Source organism: Sturnus vulgaris, chromosome 1, assembly GCF_052056855.1.
Source record: "Sturnus vulgaris isolate bStuVul1 chromosome 1, bStuVul1.hap1, whole genome shotgun sequence".
In the NCBI taxonomy this organism is placed as follows: Eukaryota; Metazoa; Chordata; class Aves; order Passeriformes; family Sturnidae; genus Sturnus; species Sturnus vulgaris.
In genome coordinates, this window is record NC_142243.1 from 116,674,081 (window position 1) to 116,688,442 (window position 14,362).

A 14,362-nucleotide genomic window follows, 5' to 3' on the forward strand; every position below is an offset into this window, starting at 1 on the left:
TATTTTTTTTATTTCCAAGCTGAAATGCAGCTAGGAATTGCTAAGTGCTCTTTAATGTTGTTCACCTCTAGTATGTGATCAGGGTGGCTTTACAGAGCATTACATTGGTAACATGCAAAAAACCCTATTTCACACATCAGATAACAAAGGAAGGGAAAAAAGTGCTGGAACTATCTGGAAAAGTTTAGTCACTTCCTGTTCTTCAGATGAATCTGCTACCTTGATTACAAGAGAACCAACAGCCAAGAACACAGAAATTAGTAAGAGCTCCCATTACCGGTAACATGGCAACAGAAAATCTCTGTTTAAACAAACACTTGCCACAGAATAAATTCAAGCATACACAGATCACATATAGCAATGGCCCAAGATAACCAAGCACTTTCAAGCATGTAAGACTTTTGCATGGGATGGGCATTTCAAGTTCGTATTCAACATGGCCAAGGTACTTTTCTTCCAGCTAAATTAAAAAAAAAACAAAACAAACCTGTAAAATTTAAAGTGAGTTTTTGCCTTTGCTGAAGAAACTTAAATTAATAGATTGTAACTGCCAATGTTTTTAAGTTAGATTCTCTATAAATAGCAACACAGCAAACTATTACTACTGTAATAAAATAAGCAACCATTTAAAATATTTACAGCAAAGACCTAAGGTTAAATTTGTTGCTCTTGTATCCATATCCACCAATCTAGTGTGTCTGTCATAGCAAAACACTAAATAAAGAAGCAGGAGAGTATAGCACTAACCTTCCCTAGTAGCCAGGATTTTTTACAAAGGGATTCACTGGTTGGTCCTAACATAATATCACCCATGAACCCTACCTTTAATTACTTCCAGCTCTGAATGTGTACAAGACATTTCTCGGGCTAAGCTCTTCTACCTATACAACCTCCATGAATGCAGGATGTTTTGCTGATGTATTGTGAAAACAAAACTAAGTGCATGGAGGTATGGACTGTCTCTTTTTTTATTCTTTTAAGTAGTAAACAGACTTAACTTTTCAAAAAAAGAACAAGGTCAATGTGGAGAAAAAATATCAAGTAATCTGGAGGGGAAAAAAAACAAAACCTGTCAGCATCCACAGATTTGTATCTGAAGGAAATGTTAAAACATGTTATAAGATTAAAAAAAAAAAACCAAAACCAAACAATACTGGGGAACGACTTTAAAGTGTTTTTGCTAAGAGAAGAATTATTTATTTCTTAAAACCAGCACCACTCCAGCTACATTTTACACCTCTCAACTACTACATTCACATCAAAATATCATCTGGCAGTACACTTCTGCCTATCCCCACAAATACTAACCACACTCACATCTCAGTTTACTGTTCACAGCCCTTAGGGAAAAAAATCCAAACTCATGTCAGGATGAATTTAGTATGATTTTTTCTCCATCCACGCACATTTCCTTTAGCTGGTCAACTCCAAGCTCTAAAAAGTCTGAATTCACATTCAGTACCATCAAACTGCTTTAACTAATACCCTTCCAATGAGAAATTTATTTAAATTTATTTAAATACAGGGCACAAAGGACTACCTTCAACTTTAATAATGTATAAGAAAAGGTTGGCAAGTTGTTCACATTTGTCATGTGAACTACAGTGACACTACATTACAAGAAAGAATTTCACACAAGTCTTTGTACCGAAAAAACCTCCAAAACATAACATATCTTAATAAATATTTCAAAACAGAATAGTAAATCCAGCATAAGAACTCATGGAATTAGCTTTATATCAAATTACCCTTAAACCATCAAATACATTAATAACCAGAGGTTGAAAAGAATCTGCAAAATATGTAGAGTCTGAAAATACGCGATAAAACATTAAACAATTTTCCTTACTGCGATGAGTAATCTAATCATACCAATGCATTTTTGTCCTAGCTCGAATATACTGCTGGCCATATTTTCCAAAAATTGAGTCCTCAGGATTGTGGACGAGAGGAAAGCAAGAAACAAAACCCCCACCAGTTCTGGCACATCTGTTGGTGAAGAGACTCAAACCCAAAAACTGGTGTATAAAGCTACTGCAGTTGCAAAATAAGTTCCCATGCTGACTTGAAGACACAGATTGAAAAGCTACACATAATTTAACCTAGAAAGGTGTGGCTTCTTTATGCAGTTGCATTAAGAATAAAATCTCAGAGTTCCCTTTATATCCAATAATTTCCTAAATCAGTAATCTTACTCCAAGCATTCCTAGAACCTAGTGTTTAAACACTAATATATTCACTGAAAGAAACTTTGAAGTTTTCAAATAATTTAGTAAATTTTTCAGGTTTCAAAACTTTTCTTCTTTAAAAACCACAGATGAAGGTGAAAATTCATATGGCTTCATGTAATATAACATGCCACAAGAACATGCAAAAGATTAATGAAATATTTTTTTGATTTCTATGACTCATAAGTCTCTCTCATTTCACTTGACAGTGAAAATGCTTTTGAGCTAACACCAGGCAGATACAAAGGTAAACAATTTTTAGAGTGTGTTAATTCTGTTCTTATGAAATGGGGCAGTATCAGGGCAAGATTTCAAGCTCTTTCCACCTTTCCTCTTGTTCTTTCTCCATTGTTCGTTCCATCTCATTTAAGTATTTTTCTAAGCCCTCTGAACTAGTCTTTCATTCCTGTATAAATGCATATTTATGTATTTCTAGAATGTTTTGCTGAAAAGTTACACACCTTTCATCGACCAGTATTGTTGACACCTTTTGCATGTATACTAGAAAACAAACAAATTAAAATATTGTATCTTTGAAAAGCTCTCATCATAAGACTTAAAATTAAGTCCCTTACATCCAATTACAACAGCAATTTTAATCAGCATTACAGTAATAACCAAAAGTGATGCTAGCAAAATTTCTATTCAATACTTTTGTCCTGGACGTTTTTTCAGCTTCCAGGCAATGCTATAGGCATAGTGGAAAATCTCTGTATCTACCTCATTTGTACTTGTCAGTTTTCTATATCTGAGTAAAACTGTCTTGCTTCTTAGCTATATTGTTCATGATTTCTGATATTCTCAGCAGTTTTACTGAGTGAACCAAAGCACATTATTCAATCACTTCTGAAGAAAAAGTCAAACACTGGTTCTTAAAAATACTTATGACTCATGATACCCTTCCTTCAGCACGGATTTACAAAATTTAACCTTAATAATATAACTTCATCATATTATATCTAAATTTTGGTAGTAAGATGCAAAGTAATAATGAAGGAAGACTTTTTAGCAATTCCACAGAGAATCTTAAGAAAAGTGAATGGGCATAGGGAAGAAAGAAAGAATTTGTCAGTTCAGTTTATTGTCAAGGCCCTATGATACCCATAGAAAACGTCTAGAGAAAGATTTGTCTGTTAACAAAAACTAGAGAAGTATTTTCTTTCTATTTTTACTGAAGCAGAAAATTATTTTATACGTTTAAAAAGTCATATTTTCTACTGTGGATTATTGTGAAACAACAGCTTTTATAGGAGTCATATACCAAATACTGTCATCACTTGTTTTAATGTAAGAAGAATTTTAAGTACTATCAAAACTTGTAGACAAAAGAGATTTCCATAGGCAGTGTCCACGATGGGAATTATTTATAAAAGGTATTTTACTTGTTGTTATAAAGGCAAGAATGTCTACTTTTTGTTACTATCAAATACTTGGAAAATGCAGGTTTAGTTCCTTCCCAGGTAAGAGCAGATTCAATTATCTTTGGAGCCTTCTGGTTTACAAGGTAAAGTATGAGAAATAGTATTTCCCTCATACATCTAAATAAAAAAAAAAAAAAAAAAGACTATGTTTCAGCCCCTATTTTCCTTCCCTTTTTGTCTAACATAGCCTCTGGCATCAAAGAATCCCACTGCCTGTGTTGCTCTGATTAGATTAAACCTCCACAAGAATTCACTCTCCTCTAAAAAAAGCATTATTCACACTATCTGAAATTAAGTTATCAGTAAGATTTAAAAACTGAGAAAGCCATCAGTAAGTTTTGTAGACAGTTTGCTTTTCCTGCTTGGATTTTTACTGAAATCACTAGCCAGCTGACCAGCAAGGAAGAGCTCTATTTTTCTTTGTATGTACAGTAGGGATGTGCCTTTCAAATCTAATTTAATTTAAAAAGTGAGCCTTTAGAGTCCTACCAGTAGTAGCCTTACATTTCAATGTAGAAAAATACTCTGCTGGAAGATGTTCTTTACTGTTCTTTAATGCCATCACAATCTAGTACAGGATTTCAGGAAGAAGTTTCACCCATAACAGTTATCTCAGAATTAGTACTAGGGTTCTTGTCACTTACCATTGAAGTGGATTCTTTTGATCCTGAGAAGGGTTGGTGATTTTCTTTCACAGCAGGGACTTCACCAGCTTACCCAGGTTTGGGCTTTGATAGGGTGCTAGAAGATGGGCAACCTAGCCTTGCCCTGTGGCTCTCTCTTCGAGCAGGATATTCTAGGTCTAGAAGTTGAATGGGAGCAGAAAAGACAACACATTCCCCTTCAATAAACAGGTGAAGCGGGGCCTGGTACTTGAACATATGTGTTTTAGATAGAGCCTTCCTAAGGAATGATTCTTTTCCTCTTAATTGGCATGCACTCTCTGAAGGTTTCAAGAATGAAAGAGAGCCTTATATATATATCAGACTCACAGAATTTTCTTTAGTCTATACCTAAAAATCTTTGTACCTCAACCATCATAAAACTTTCAGATGTTTTCAAGAAAGAACTCCTCTGCTTTTACTGGCAAATATCATCAAGTAAATCAAAGCACCATTTTATCTTTCAGAATGTACAACTCCACCTCCATTTAGAGGAAAACTGTTTTTATAGATTGGTGGGATATGGATACAGATACAAGTAATTACTGCAATTATTTGAAATAGGTAACTGAGAACTCTTCTTCTGAAGAACAGTCCCAGAGGCCAAAGCTGAGATAAGACCAGCTATCACAGATAGACAGCCGTCCCTGAGAGAGAGTCTCAAATCCTTGTGGACATGCTAATTTTATATAATGTCAGGTCTCTGATGAAGTACCTTACCTGAATAATACTGAAGCAAACATCTAATTGTACTTCAACAACATTATTATCAGGAATCAAAAAAGCAAGTTAAACTATCACACAGCACTGGAACATTCCCCCATACAAATGGCATCAAGGCAATATTCCATCTTTTTGGGCAAGAACCAACCTAAATCATCATGACCCAGCTCCACGCAAAAGTCAGGTGCAAAACCAATGGCCTATTACTCCAAGAGAACGAACAAAGTTACAAGGTGTTTAATTATGATCCATGCTGAAGCTCTCCAAGTACCTACCCGTCAGTTTAAAGTCCTGGTTTTTGTTTCAAAAGCAGAATGCTTAGAACATTCAGATCAGACTGCAGAACATAATATGCTAAAGATAGAATGCAGGTAAGTGGCAAACCAAAGCTTTATTGAATTTCCCATTTGCACAACTCCATTATTGCCAGGAACACACATCATGGTCTCTGTGCTCTTTAGGTCTCCTGGGTACCTTGATAGAGGCTGCTGGTCAAGTGGAAGCTTTTTTTCACACACACATTCACTGAGACAATTAACTCCATTCATACCAGTCTGCCATGTAATCTATTTTCAGTGAGGACTCCTGCTTGGAATACACCAGTGTTCAGCACCACACAGATCCTGCACACTTCTTCCCTGGGTGGTTTTTCAGCCAAATACTAAGCTGACCAAAGTAGTAGTCATATGCTGCAGTCCCGTAACTTGAGGTAAAAATTTTTCACTTACAAATGAAGATGCAGAAAAAAGTTACTGAGACAAGAAGCAAAACCCGACTTACTGAGCCAAAGAACATTACTTTGAGAGTCAGCTTAAAATTCAAAATATGATATTAACACTTACAGTAAACATGAATACAAAAGAACCCTACCAGAGAAAAAGTTCATTAACAACATTAAAATATATAATATTTACAAAGAAAGCAGCCAGTCAGAATCAGCAGTACAGACAACTTGGAAATTCCCCCCAAAACACAAAATCCAACCAGGCAACCATTATCTTATCAGCTGCACTGCAGCTTTTAAAGACAGATTTGTATCAAAAAGCACTTTCACAAGTGCTGTATCATTTGTATCAAAAACACATACACCACTAGCATTTGCTTACATCATATTTAACAGTTTTAAGTTTTTCCATGTTTTAAAGTGTGATCGACACTCCCAGTGTTCTGCTATTCATTTACTAAACTATCCAAATCAAATTTTGTTTCAATAATGACAAAACTTCATTGCTAACCCAATTTTCTTTAATTTCTGTACATAAACCTATATTGATTGGAAATACAGTCCAATCAAAACCAGCTTTTATATGTCTTGTACAGACACCTATAGTAATGCACAAGTACAGGTATGTGCAGGAATTCACTAGCTAGCAGGTACATCTTATATAACAGAACCATTAATGCACTATTAGTAGTGATCACAAATGACCATATTTCACACACATTTTTAAAGACACATAAATTGCATCATAAAGCTGCTCACTGAATCCATTTTTATTTGTTCTAGCTTGCGTTATAGATCAACCTCATAAATGCTTATATTAAGAAGAGTAATAAAAGATCTGCATATTCTCCTATGCAATTTTGTTTATTTTACTGGGCTAACACAGTACTAAAATTATCTAGCCAGTGTCAGAATTACAAAATTGACAGGTAACGCTAGGAAGATACTCTTCTGTTACTTAGGAGAATGAAGAGAAAAGCTAGTGGTCAGACATGATCTCCTGAAGTTTGGGGTATGGGAAAAAGTAGATTGAGCTCCAGACAACATAATCAAGAATGTGGTGGTTATAAAGCACATTACACAGGTAAAAGGTTAGCAAGAATTTTCTTACACAGGGGAAGAAAGAAGTGCAGAATGCAATTTTTAGGCTATTCCTACAACTGAAAAGCTACTCTGCATTTCCAGAAGTTACCTTATAATCACTGTTCAAGAATTTATTGCCTGCAAGGAAAGAAGTCTTAGCCAGAACCTTGCTTTCCCTTCCACAGAGGCAGAGATAGCCAATACACTTGCAGGCCAACTTAAAATAATAAAAAAAATTTGAATATGTAGAAGCAATCAGGTTCAAAGCCCTGGAACCCAGAGTTATAACCAGAAATAAAAATGAGTAGTGCTATGAGCATAGATGAATATTCTTAAGTCCATCTCTTCAGGAGGTAAACATAAAGGCAATCAGAAAAAATTACAGCTCAACAGGGGTAGATTAGAAAAAAGCTAATAGTGTACAGAGATAATGTAAAACTACATAATAAAAACTGACAATGGATAAAAATTGCTCTACACATGCAAAGACACCCATGTATCATGTCACTCTCCCAAATGCATATATGCATGTATATGCACATACACACATGTCTGTGTATGTATACACGTCGCCAAAATGCAGGGAAATCCACTTTGCTAAGCACTGCACAGCGGAAATACCCCCATACTTCCAAAGAGGGCTCTCTTAAGCCTCAACTTACCTCACGAACAAGAGCCACAAACTGCAACTTTTAGGTTTTGGTTGTGCGATGCCATTCTTCTCCCCTCCCTAAGCTCATAAGCAATGACACGCTGAGTTTAAAACCAAAAATGTTACTGCAAACCAAGGTAGACAAATTAGATACTTACTTATCAAAGCTATCACTGTATTTTATGAAGCTCTCCAGCTTTTCCTTGGCGTATTCTACCACATCTGAATGAAGCTCTATTCCATGATTTATCCCAAAAGGTCCTGTAAATAAAAATAGCATGGTGTATTTTTGTAATGTTTCTTCTCTAAGCACAGCAAAGCTGCATGGAACACCATTATAGCGTGAAAACATTAAAAACACAAAGAAGTCTCCAAACAGTGCTAGACAAAGTTTTTTTTTTCATCTGCATTACCAGTGCTTAAAGAGGAAGGTAAAAGGCCACAGGTTCAATAAAAGGGCAGGGACAGAACTACAACAAAACAAATACAGAATGAATTTTCTTTGTAAGCATGTCGAAAATAAGCTGACTACACTGAAGTCGGTCTGATCAAATTCTTTTTCAAAACATTACTTACTTGAAAGACATCAAATAAAAATTGTAAATTAGTCTGTATTTTGATATTTAGATTTTGAAGCTTTCTTATGGTAAACCTCTCATCTTTTGAAAATTTAGATTGGGGATTATATTCCTTAGCCACATATGCTCTTCTATTTTGCAGGTTACAAAACCAGAAATTTGTTCTTGATTTGGTTATAAATAATAATTAATTTCCACCTAGAACAGTGAAATTTCCCATACATCCTGTTCACCCATCACAATTCCATCACAACTGCATTGCCTTCCTGTGATCATATCCAAGTGTAATTCCAAGTCAAACTGTGTGCTAAAAGTTAATGCTATATTTCAGGAACAAGAAGAAATCATGAGACAGTATTATGAGGATTATCTACATCAGGAAAGAATCTGAATCAGACAGTCACATTTGCTGTAAGGATTCTAAATTTAACATACACTCCTAGCCCAGGGTCTTTAGTCATTGGAGCATAGAATTGGAAAAGGGAGAGGGAAGGGGGAAAGTAAACATCAATAAGATTAGACAAAACTTATATTTATATCCTCTACTGCATTCTGAATCTTTCCTAAATATTTAGGTCCATGATGTTACTCCAGTGAAACAGAATTCAATCTGTCTTTTCTAGGACACAGATAAGTGAGGTTTTTTTTTACTGCAACAAAAATATAGCATATAGCTATATACCATTAATCTGATCAATAACTGCATATCTTAACATAATTTAGAACATTTTCTGCAGGGCAAAATAAAATCTATCCACTAGGTTACCACTGGCAGTGCTTGTAAGACCTCACTGATTGCAGGCAAGAGGATGTTCTTCATCCAAGAGATGTTCTTAGAAATTGTGAAAGCATTTACCTCCTGCTGACATTCATTTTTACTGTAAATTCATTTTATTATTGGTCATTTTAAGAAAAGCATTAGCATAGGCAATTCCTTTCTAGCTGTTTGTCTAATATTACCTTGTACCGTAATAGGCTATGATGTTTCTAACAGTTCTACAGCATACAGCATCATTCAAGGTATGTTTTCTTTACCTAAAAACTAATCACAATTCCGTTAAACTGATAATTTAAAAGTAAATTAAAAATGCATAAACATCATCTGTCCAAAAATTTACACGTACACTCCTTCAAGTACCTAACTTTGTCAGCTGCTCCAACAACCTGAAATTCAAACTATGAATGCAGAACACTACCACATCATCATACTCCATAGTATCCATAATTTAAACAGAAAGATGAGAAACGTGTTCTTTTCTTTCACTGGGAAAGTCACAGCTGGACATATAAGCAGAGTCAGCTACTCTACTACTCTCTGTAATCAACTGGCCTCTTTCAGCATAATGAGATAGCAATTCCACCACCTAGTCTGAACTTCATTTACGTTTTAACAGTATCAGCAACAGTTAATTTAATCTCTGTGGATTAGCGTGTGGTCTTTTTAATATGTTGCTATACTTAGAAATGATCACAGTTTCAAATTATTTGATAAATTAACCTAGTCATTTTGACACTGCCAGTGTGGCAGAAACATTACTCACTGCATTGTCAAATTGAAAGACACCCAACTATTGTCAAAACCCACATGGCTCTGTTCCTCACTGCAGTGTATGCTGAAATTGGTTTGGAAAAAAAAATTGAGTTTTAAAAATGAATATGGTTTATTTGTCAGAAAATTACATCTGTTTTTCTTTTCTTTGTTAAAGTAACTGTTCCTTGGTTTAAAACAAACACTAAAGTAGAATTATTATACGTAACTAATTTTATCAGAAGGATTATAGTAAGAAAATAAAGACACATTAAATTGCATTTATATGTTCTGTGCCCCAGCCTAGAACTCAAAACACATTACAACACTACAACTCTGGTGACAGGGTACAGCACTCCAAAACATGGGAAGTAGCTGAGCAGTTGCTGCTCAAGCCCTGCTAAGGACTATCAGCACCTTAGCTGCCTTTTTGGGAACATCTGTAGGGTAACTGTGCTCCTCAAGGGCTGTCAGCCAATCTCACCATCTGTAGAAGGTAAGGCTTTTCCTGTTTAATTCCCTCAACTGCATATACACTATTCTGAAGGATAGGAATTCTGCTTGATATGGAGAGGTCAAATCCAGGAACATTCACCAGCCACTCAAACTTGGTTAAGTACAGAAATAAAAGTGCAATATACAGAATCAAGTGCAATAAATATAAATTTCTTCTTTTTTTCAAACATAGTCGTTAAGAAAGAGTAATGAAGTAACAAAGCTTTCCACAAGACAGAAATAAAAAAGCATCATTAGTCACTACCCTGAAGAAACATTTTAAAGAAAAAAATGTTGCAATATTTACTAACTGTTTTAATACTGAACTTTAAATATTACAATCCAATTTAAAATAACTATTCTCTATTAGAAACACTTCCAAACAGAGAAAAGCAACACTCTAAGAGAGTGGATAGCTTTACCTTATTTTTACCTCTGATTGACCGTAATTCTTGTTTCCACAAAACAGTGGAATCTCTTTTATTTATTAGTATTTATTAGAACAAAACATACTGCAGATACCAACAAATGATGTTTGTTATGCACTATTAGCCAAAATTTGTTCCTTCAATAAGTAAGAGCTCATGACAGAAAGTAACTAAATTAATCGAAAATAAATAAACCGAGTCTTGACACCTTAGTTTTGTATATAAATAAATGTAAGCAAAATCTGTATATTACCTCTCAGCAAGATTTCTGCAAGCAAAGAAAAACGGCATGTCATATGGTCAACAAAACTGTATCTATACAGCTGTTTTATGCAATAAAATTATTTGTAAAAAAATTAGTCCTTGGTGCATGTGCTCTATAATCTAAATGCTGGGCATGAGCAGATTTAATGCCTTTTTCTCTCCAGGTTTTAAAATTTAATTTAGGCAACCCTGTTTAGTTCCATCTTTTTACGTATAGGAAATGTATTTGAAAACAAGAAAAAAACCCCACAGTGCTAGTATGTTAAAATTCTCTTGAAAACCTACAGACCTGATTAAAATGTCTCATCAGCCAACATACCAAAATTTTCTCACTAAAAAATTGATGAAATATATTTTAAACTAACTGTTTGCACACTGCCACAGATTTATTTTTCAGTTTCTTCAAGAGAAATTAGTTTCTACAATTTAGATTTTCCTTTCCATAAACTGAAGGTCAAAACAGTAACCTGCAGTAAAGGCACAGAGAGAGTGCAAATGCAGATGAAAATTTTAGTCTTCAGAAGTTGTTCCACTTTACTTTTCAAACAAAAATAAGGATCGTTTCCTTTCAAATGAGAATTTTAGACTACAGAATGCATGAAAAATTGCCTCTTCCAAAACACCCGTGAAATGTCACAAACTACAGCACCAGTGAACTGCTTGTAAATAACAAACAATATTTTAACAACACATCCCAAAGAGCCAGCCTTACATATGGTATTGTCATTGTTAAAAAAGTAATAGTAAGGTTTTACAGGGCTTGCATAATCTTCTGAAATATGCAAACCCACTATATTTGAATAAAAACGTTCAGGTTACCTAATATTAATCCCACCATTGTACTCAAGTATCCGGTTCCACTACCCAGATTTAAAAAAGACAATCCAGGCTGAAGTTTCAGTGCTTCCATGACTTCAGAATAAATGCAAGGTGCTGACAGGTGTATATTTCCATGCTTCCAGGCCAAGTCTTTGTAAGCATTGTCCCTGTATCCTTCCAGATAATAATCACCACGATCAATCGCTCTGAAGGCTTGCTCCACACTCTCAGTGCGAATGTACTGAGCTTCTTTCAAGTTATCAATTAAGTCATCGTTATCTTCTCCAGCACTCACAGCTCCTCCCATGCTGAACTTCTGTGGTAATTCAATTAGTTTGCAAAATACATTAGGAGGAGAGTTTTCCCAAAAGTAAACGTATGTAATGGAGTCTCAGCTGTTTTTTTCAGAAGGACATCACAAGTGAATCCTGCAAAACAGATATATTTACATAACTTGAGTTTCAGAAGACAAAGAAATTAACAACCATTAGCAAGTAATGAAATATTGCTAGCACTGGGTAACTTTACAAAGTAGAACTAAGAGTCAGGACAGCTAGTATTCAATCAAAATTCTGCTCCTCAAATTTTAACTCAGAGCTGAGAAACACTGGCTTAATACGTCAACATGGGCTGTCTACATTACGCAAACCCTTACGCTACGTTCCTTGCTAGACACTGCAAACACTACAGGGCTAAGAACCCATCACCCATGTTATATATTTGAGGGGGCATGGATGGGATAGCAGCTGCCCTTGGGCGAGCTCTAGCTCCATCCTAAGAACTGTGTCCAACAGCAGATGGAGAAAGAAATTTTGAAAGAAAATTTGTTTCCATGCTCCAAGATCACCCTATGGGGGAAAACAAAGCCCACTAAGGGATGATGTCCAGGAGATGCTTTTAAGATGTTCACTTTTGTGCTGAAACAGAATATTAGTGCAGATACAATGGCACATTGGTCTCATCTAGAATCAAAACAGGAAAGCTCAAAAAATACCTGAGCATCTCCTAATAACTGTCATATCCACTAGAGGAATAAAATCTCTTTAAGTACCTAGAAATTTTTAACAGTTTTTAACAGTTTTCCAGCTCCTAAGTTCTACACAGAACACTGCAATAAGTCATATTAACTTCAAAATAATTGCTTCAGATCTTTATTTTATCTGCAGCTTTTTCATTATGAATTACTAAACTCAAAATCCAGATGTTAACATTTTTAGTGTTGCATGGATTACCAGTAAAATAGCAACAGAAAACTAGGAGACAGGAAAACAGAAGTGTAATGTACCACTTCTAGGTAAATAGAGTACACATTAAGTATCAGAATAGTGTTGATAACATACTGAAGTTTTAATCGTTGCTCAGTAGTGTTAAGCCAAGGACTTTTCCATTTCCTACACTCTGCAGCGAGCAGGCACACAAAAAGCCAGGAGGGAACATGGCCAGGACAGCTGACCAGAACTGGCCAAAAGAATATTCCACACCATACAGTGTCATGGCCAGTATATAAACCGGAGAGAGTTTACTGGGGATGAGGGTGCAACATTCAGGGCTGGCAAATCAGAGGTGCAATAATGACTGTTCACCATTCAGCCGTGTGCTTTCCTCTGAAGCAAAATCAATTCCCACTCACATTCAGGAATGAGAAGAGGTAAAAAGTCATCACATGTAATTATCCAGCAACAAAACCTTCGATTAAAGTAGAAAAAACCAGACTTCTGAACACCTTAATGTGTGTCAAACTGCACAGGAATATTTCTTTCTACTTGTGAAAAAAATACAGGACAACTTAGACAGAAAACATGAAACCTGAGAGAGACATTTTTTAAGTATAGTTTATAAAAATATTCCAGCTCTACTTGTTTGTCTGCACTTGCACCACACCTGAAGGTTCAATGAATCAAACGATACTTAAGTTAAATAATCTACAGTGACCAAAGCAATAGTTTCTACCTTCTTTCATATTAAAAAGTTTCTTATTATCTTGAGATATGTTTGGAAAAAAATTTAACTAAAACCACAAAAATAAGAACTGAGTTTCCTAACGACTAAATTCAGCGGCTACATTTGAGAATTGGGAATGCCGCTTTCAGCTCTTCCTGCAGGGTGCATCCACCACCTCACACCAGCAGATGGAGAACTCGGCTAGCCATCAGCAGTGCGCCAGCAAACGTGCAGAGCCCGGGGACGGGAAAACCTAGAGCTTCAGCATTTCCATCCACAAGGGTTTTCACTCATTTCACGTAACATCTATTTCCTGTAAATAACAGTTTTCTAATTTTCAGCATTCACAGCATGAAACAGAATTATTTTAGGTATTTGGTAATTTTTTATTCTTGGCATCGTATGATGGCTCAAGTTACTGCAGTATCACAAGACTTTCTACTGATGACACCTACTAAGTGTCTCAGCTTCAATAATGGTTATCATACAATATCTCAAAGGCAAGCACAGAAAATGTCATGGTTGACACCATGACATTGAGGGCAATAGGGGAGAAGAGAAATGAAATCTCCTGTCAAGAATGAGACACAGTAAAACAGCGTGGCAATTTGGCAGTGCAGTAGAAGGCTACATCTCATTCTGGATACACTGGCTCTGTCTGAAGCAGGTGACATTAGGCAGATGACAGTGATGGTGCTTGCTTTTTAGGCATCTTGTTTTGGTTTGCTTTCATTAAGTCATCTACAGTGCTCTACTCTCCACTTTACAGCTATAGGTAGGCAAAAATGTTGCTCAAATGGAAAGTATTTTTGCTCA

The 14,362-nt window shown here is 35.6% G+C and overlaps 1 protein-coding gene across 7 annotated transcripts in view; it reads right to left on the bottom strand.

Annotated features, from left to right (window-relative positions):
* The window catches only part of PCMTD1 (protein-L-isoaspartate (D-aspartate) O-methyltransferase domain containing 1), a 40,510-nt gene that overhangs the window by 11,134 nt on the left and 15,014 nt on the right, over positions 1 to 14,362 (bottom strand). For all 7 annotated transcript variants that reach the window (XM_014881621.2, XM_088174840.1, XM_088174868.1 and 4 more), the window contains exons 2-3: positions 11,606 to 12,033; positions 7,652 to 7,754 (exon numbers count right to left, since the gene is read on the bottom strand). In XM_014881621.2, the coding sequence (XP_014737107.1) occupies positions 7,652 to 7,754; positions 11,606 to 11,912 (410 nt within the window). In that variant the 5' untranslated portion in view covers positions 11,913 to 12,033. The remainder of the gene's footprint in view (positions 1 to 7,651; positions 7,755 to 11,605; positions 12,034 to 14,362) is intronic.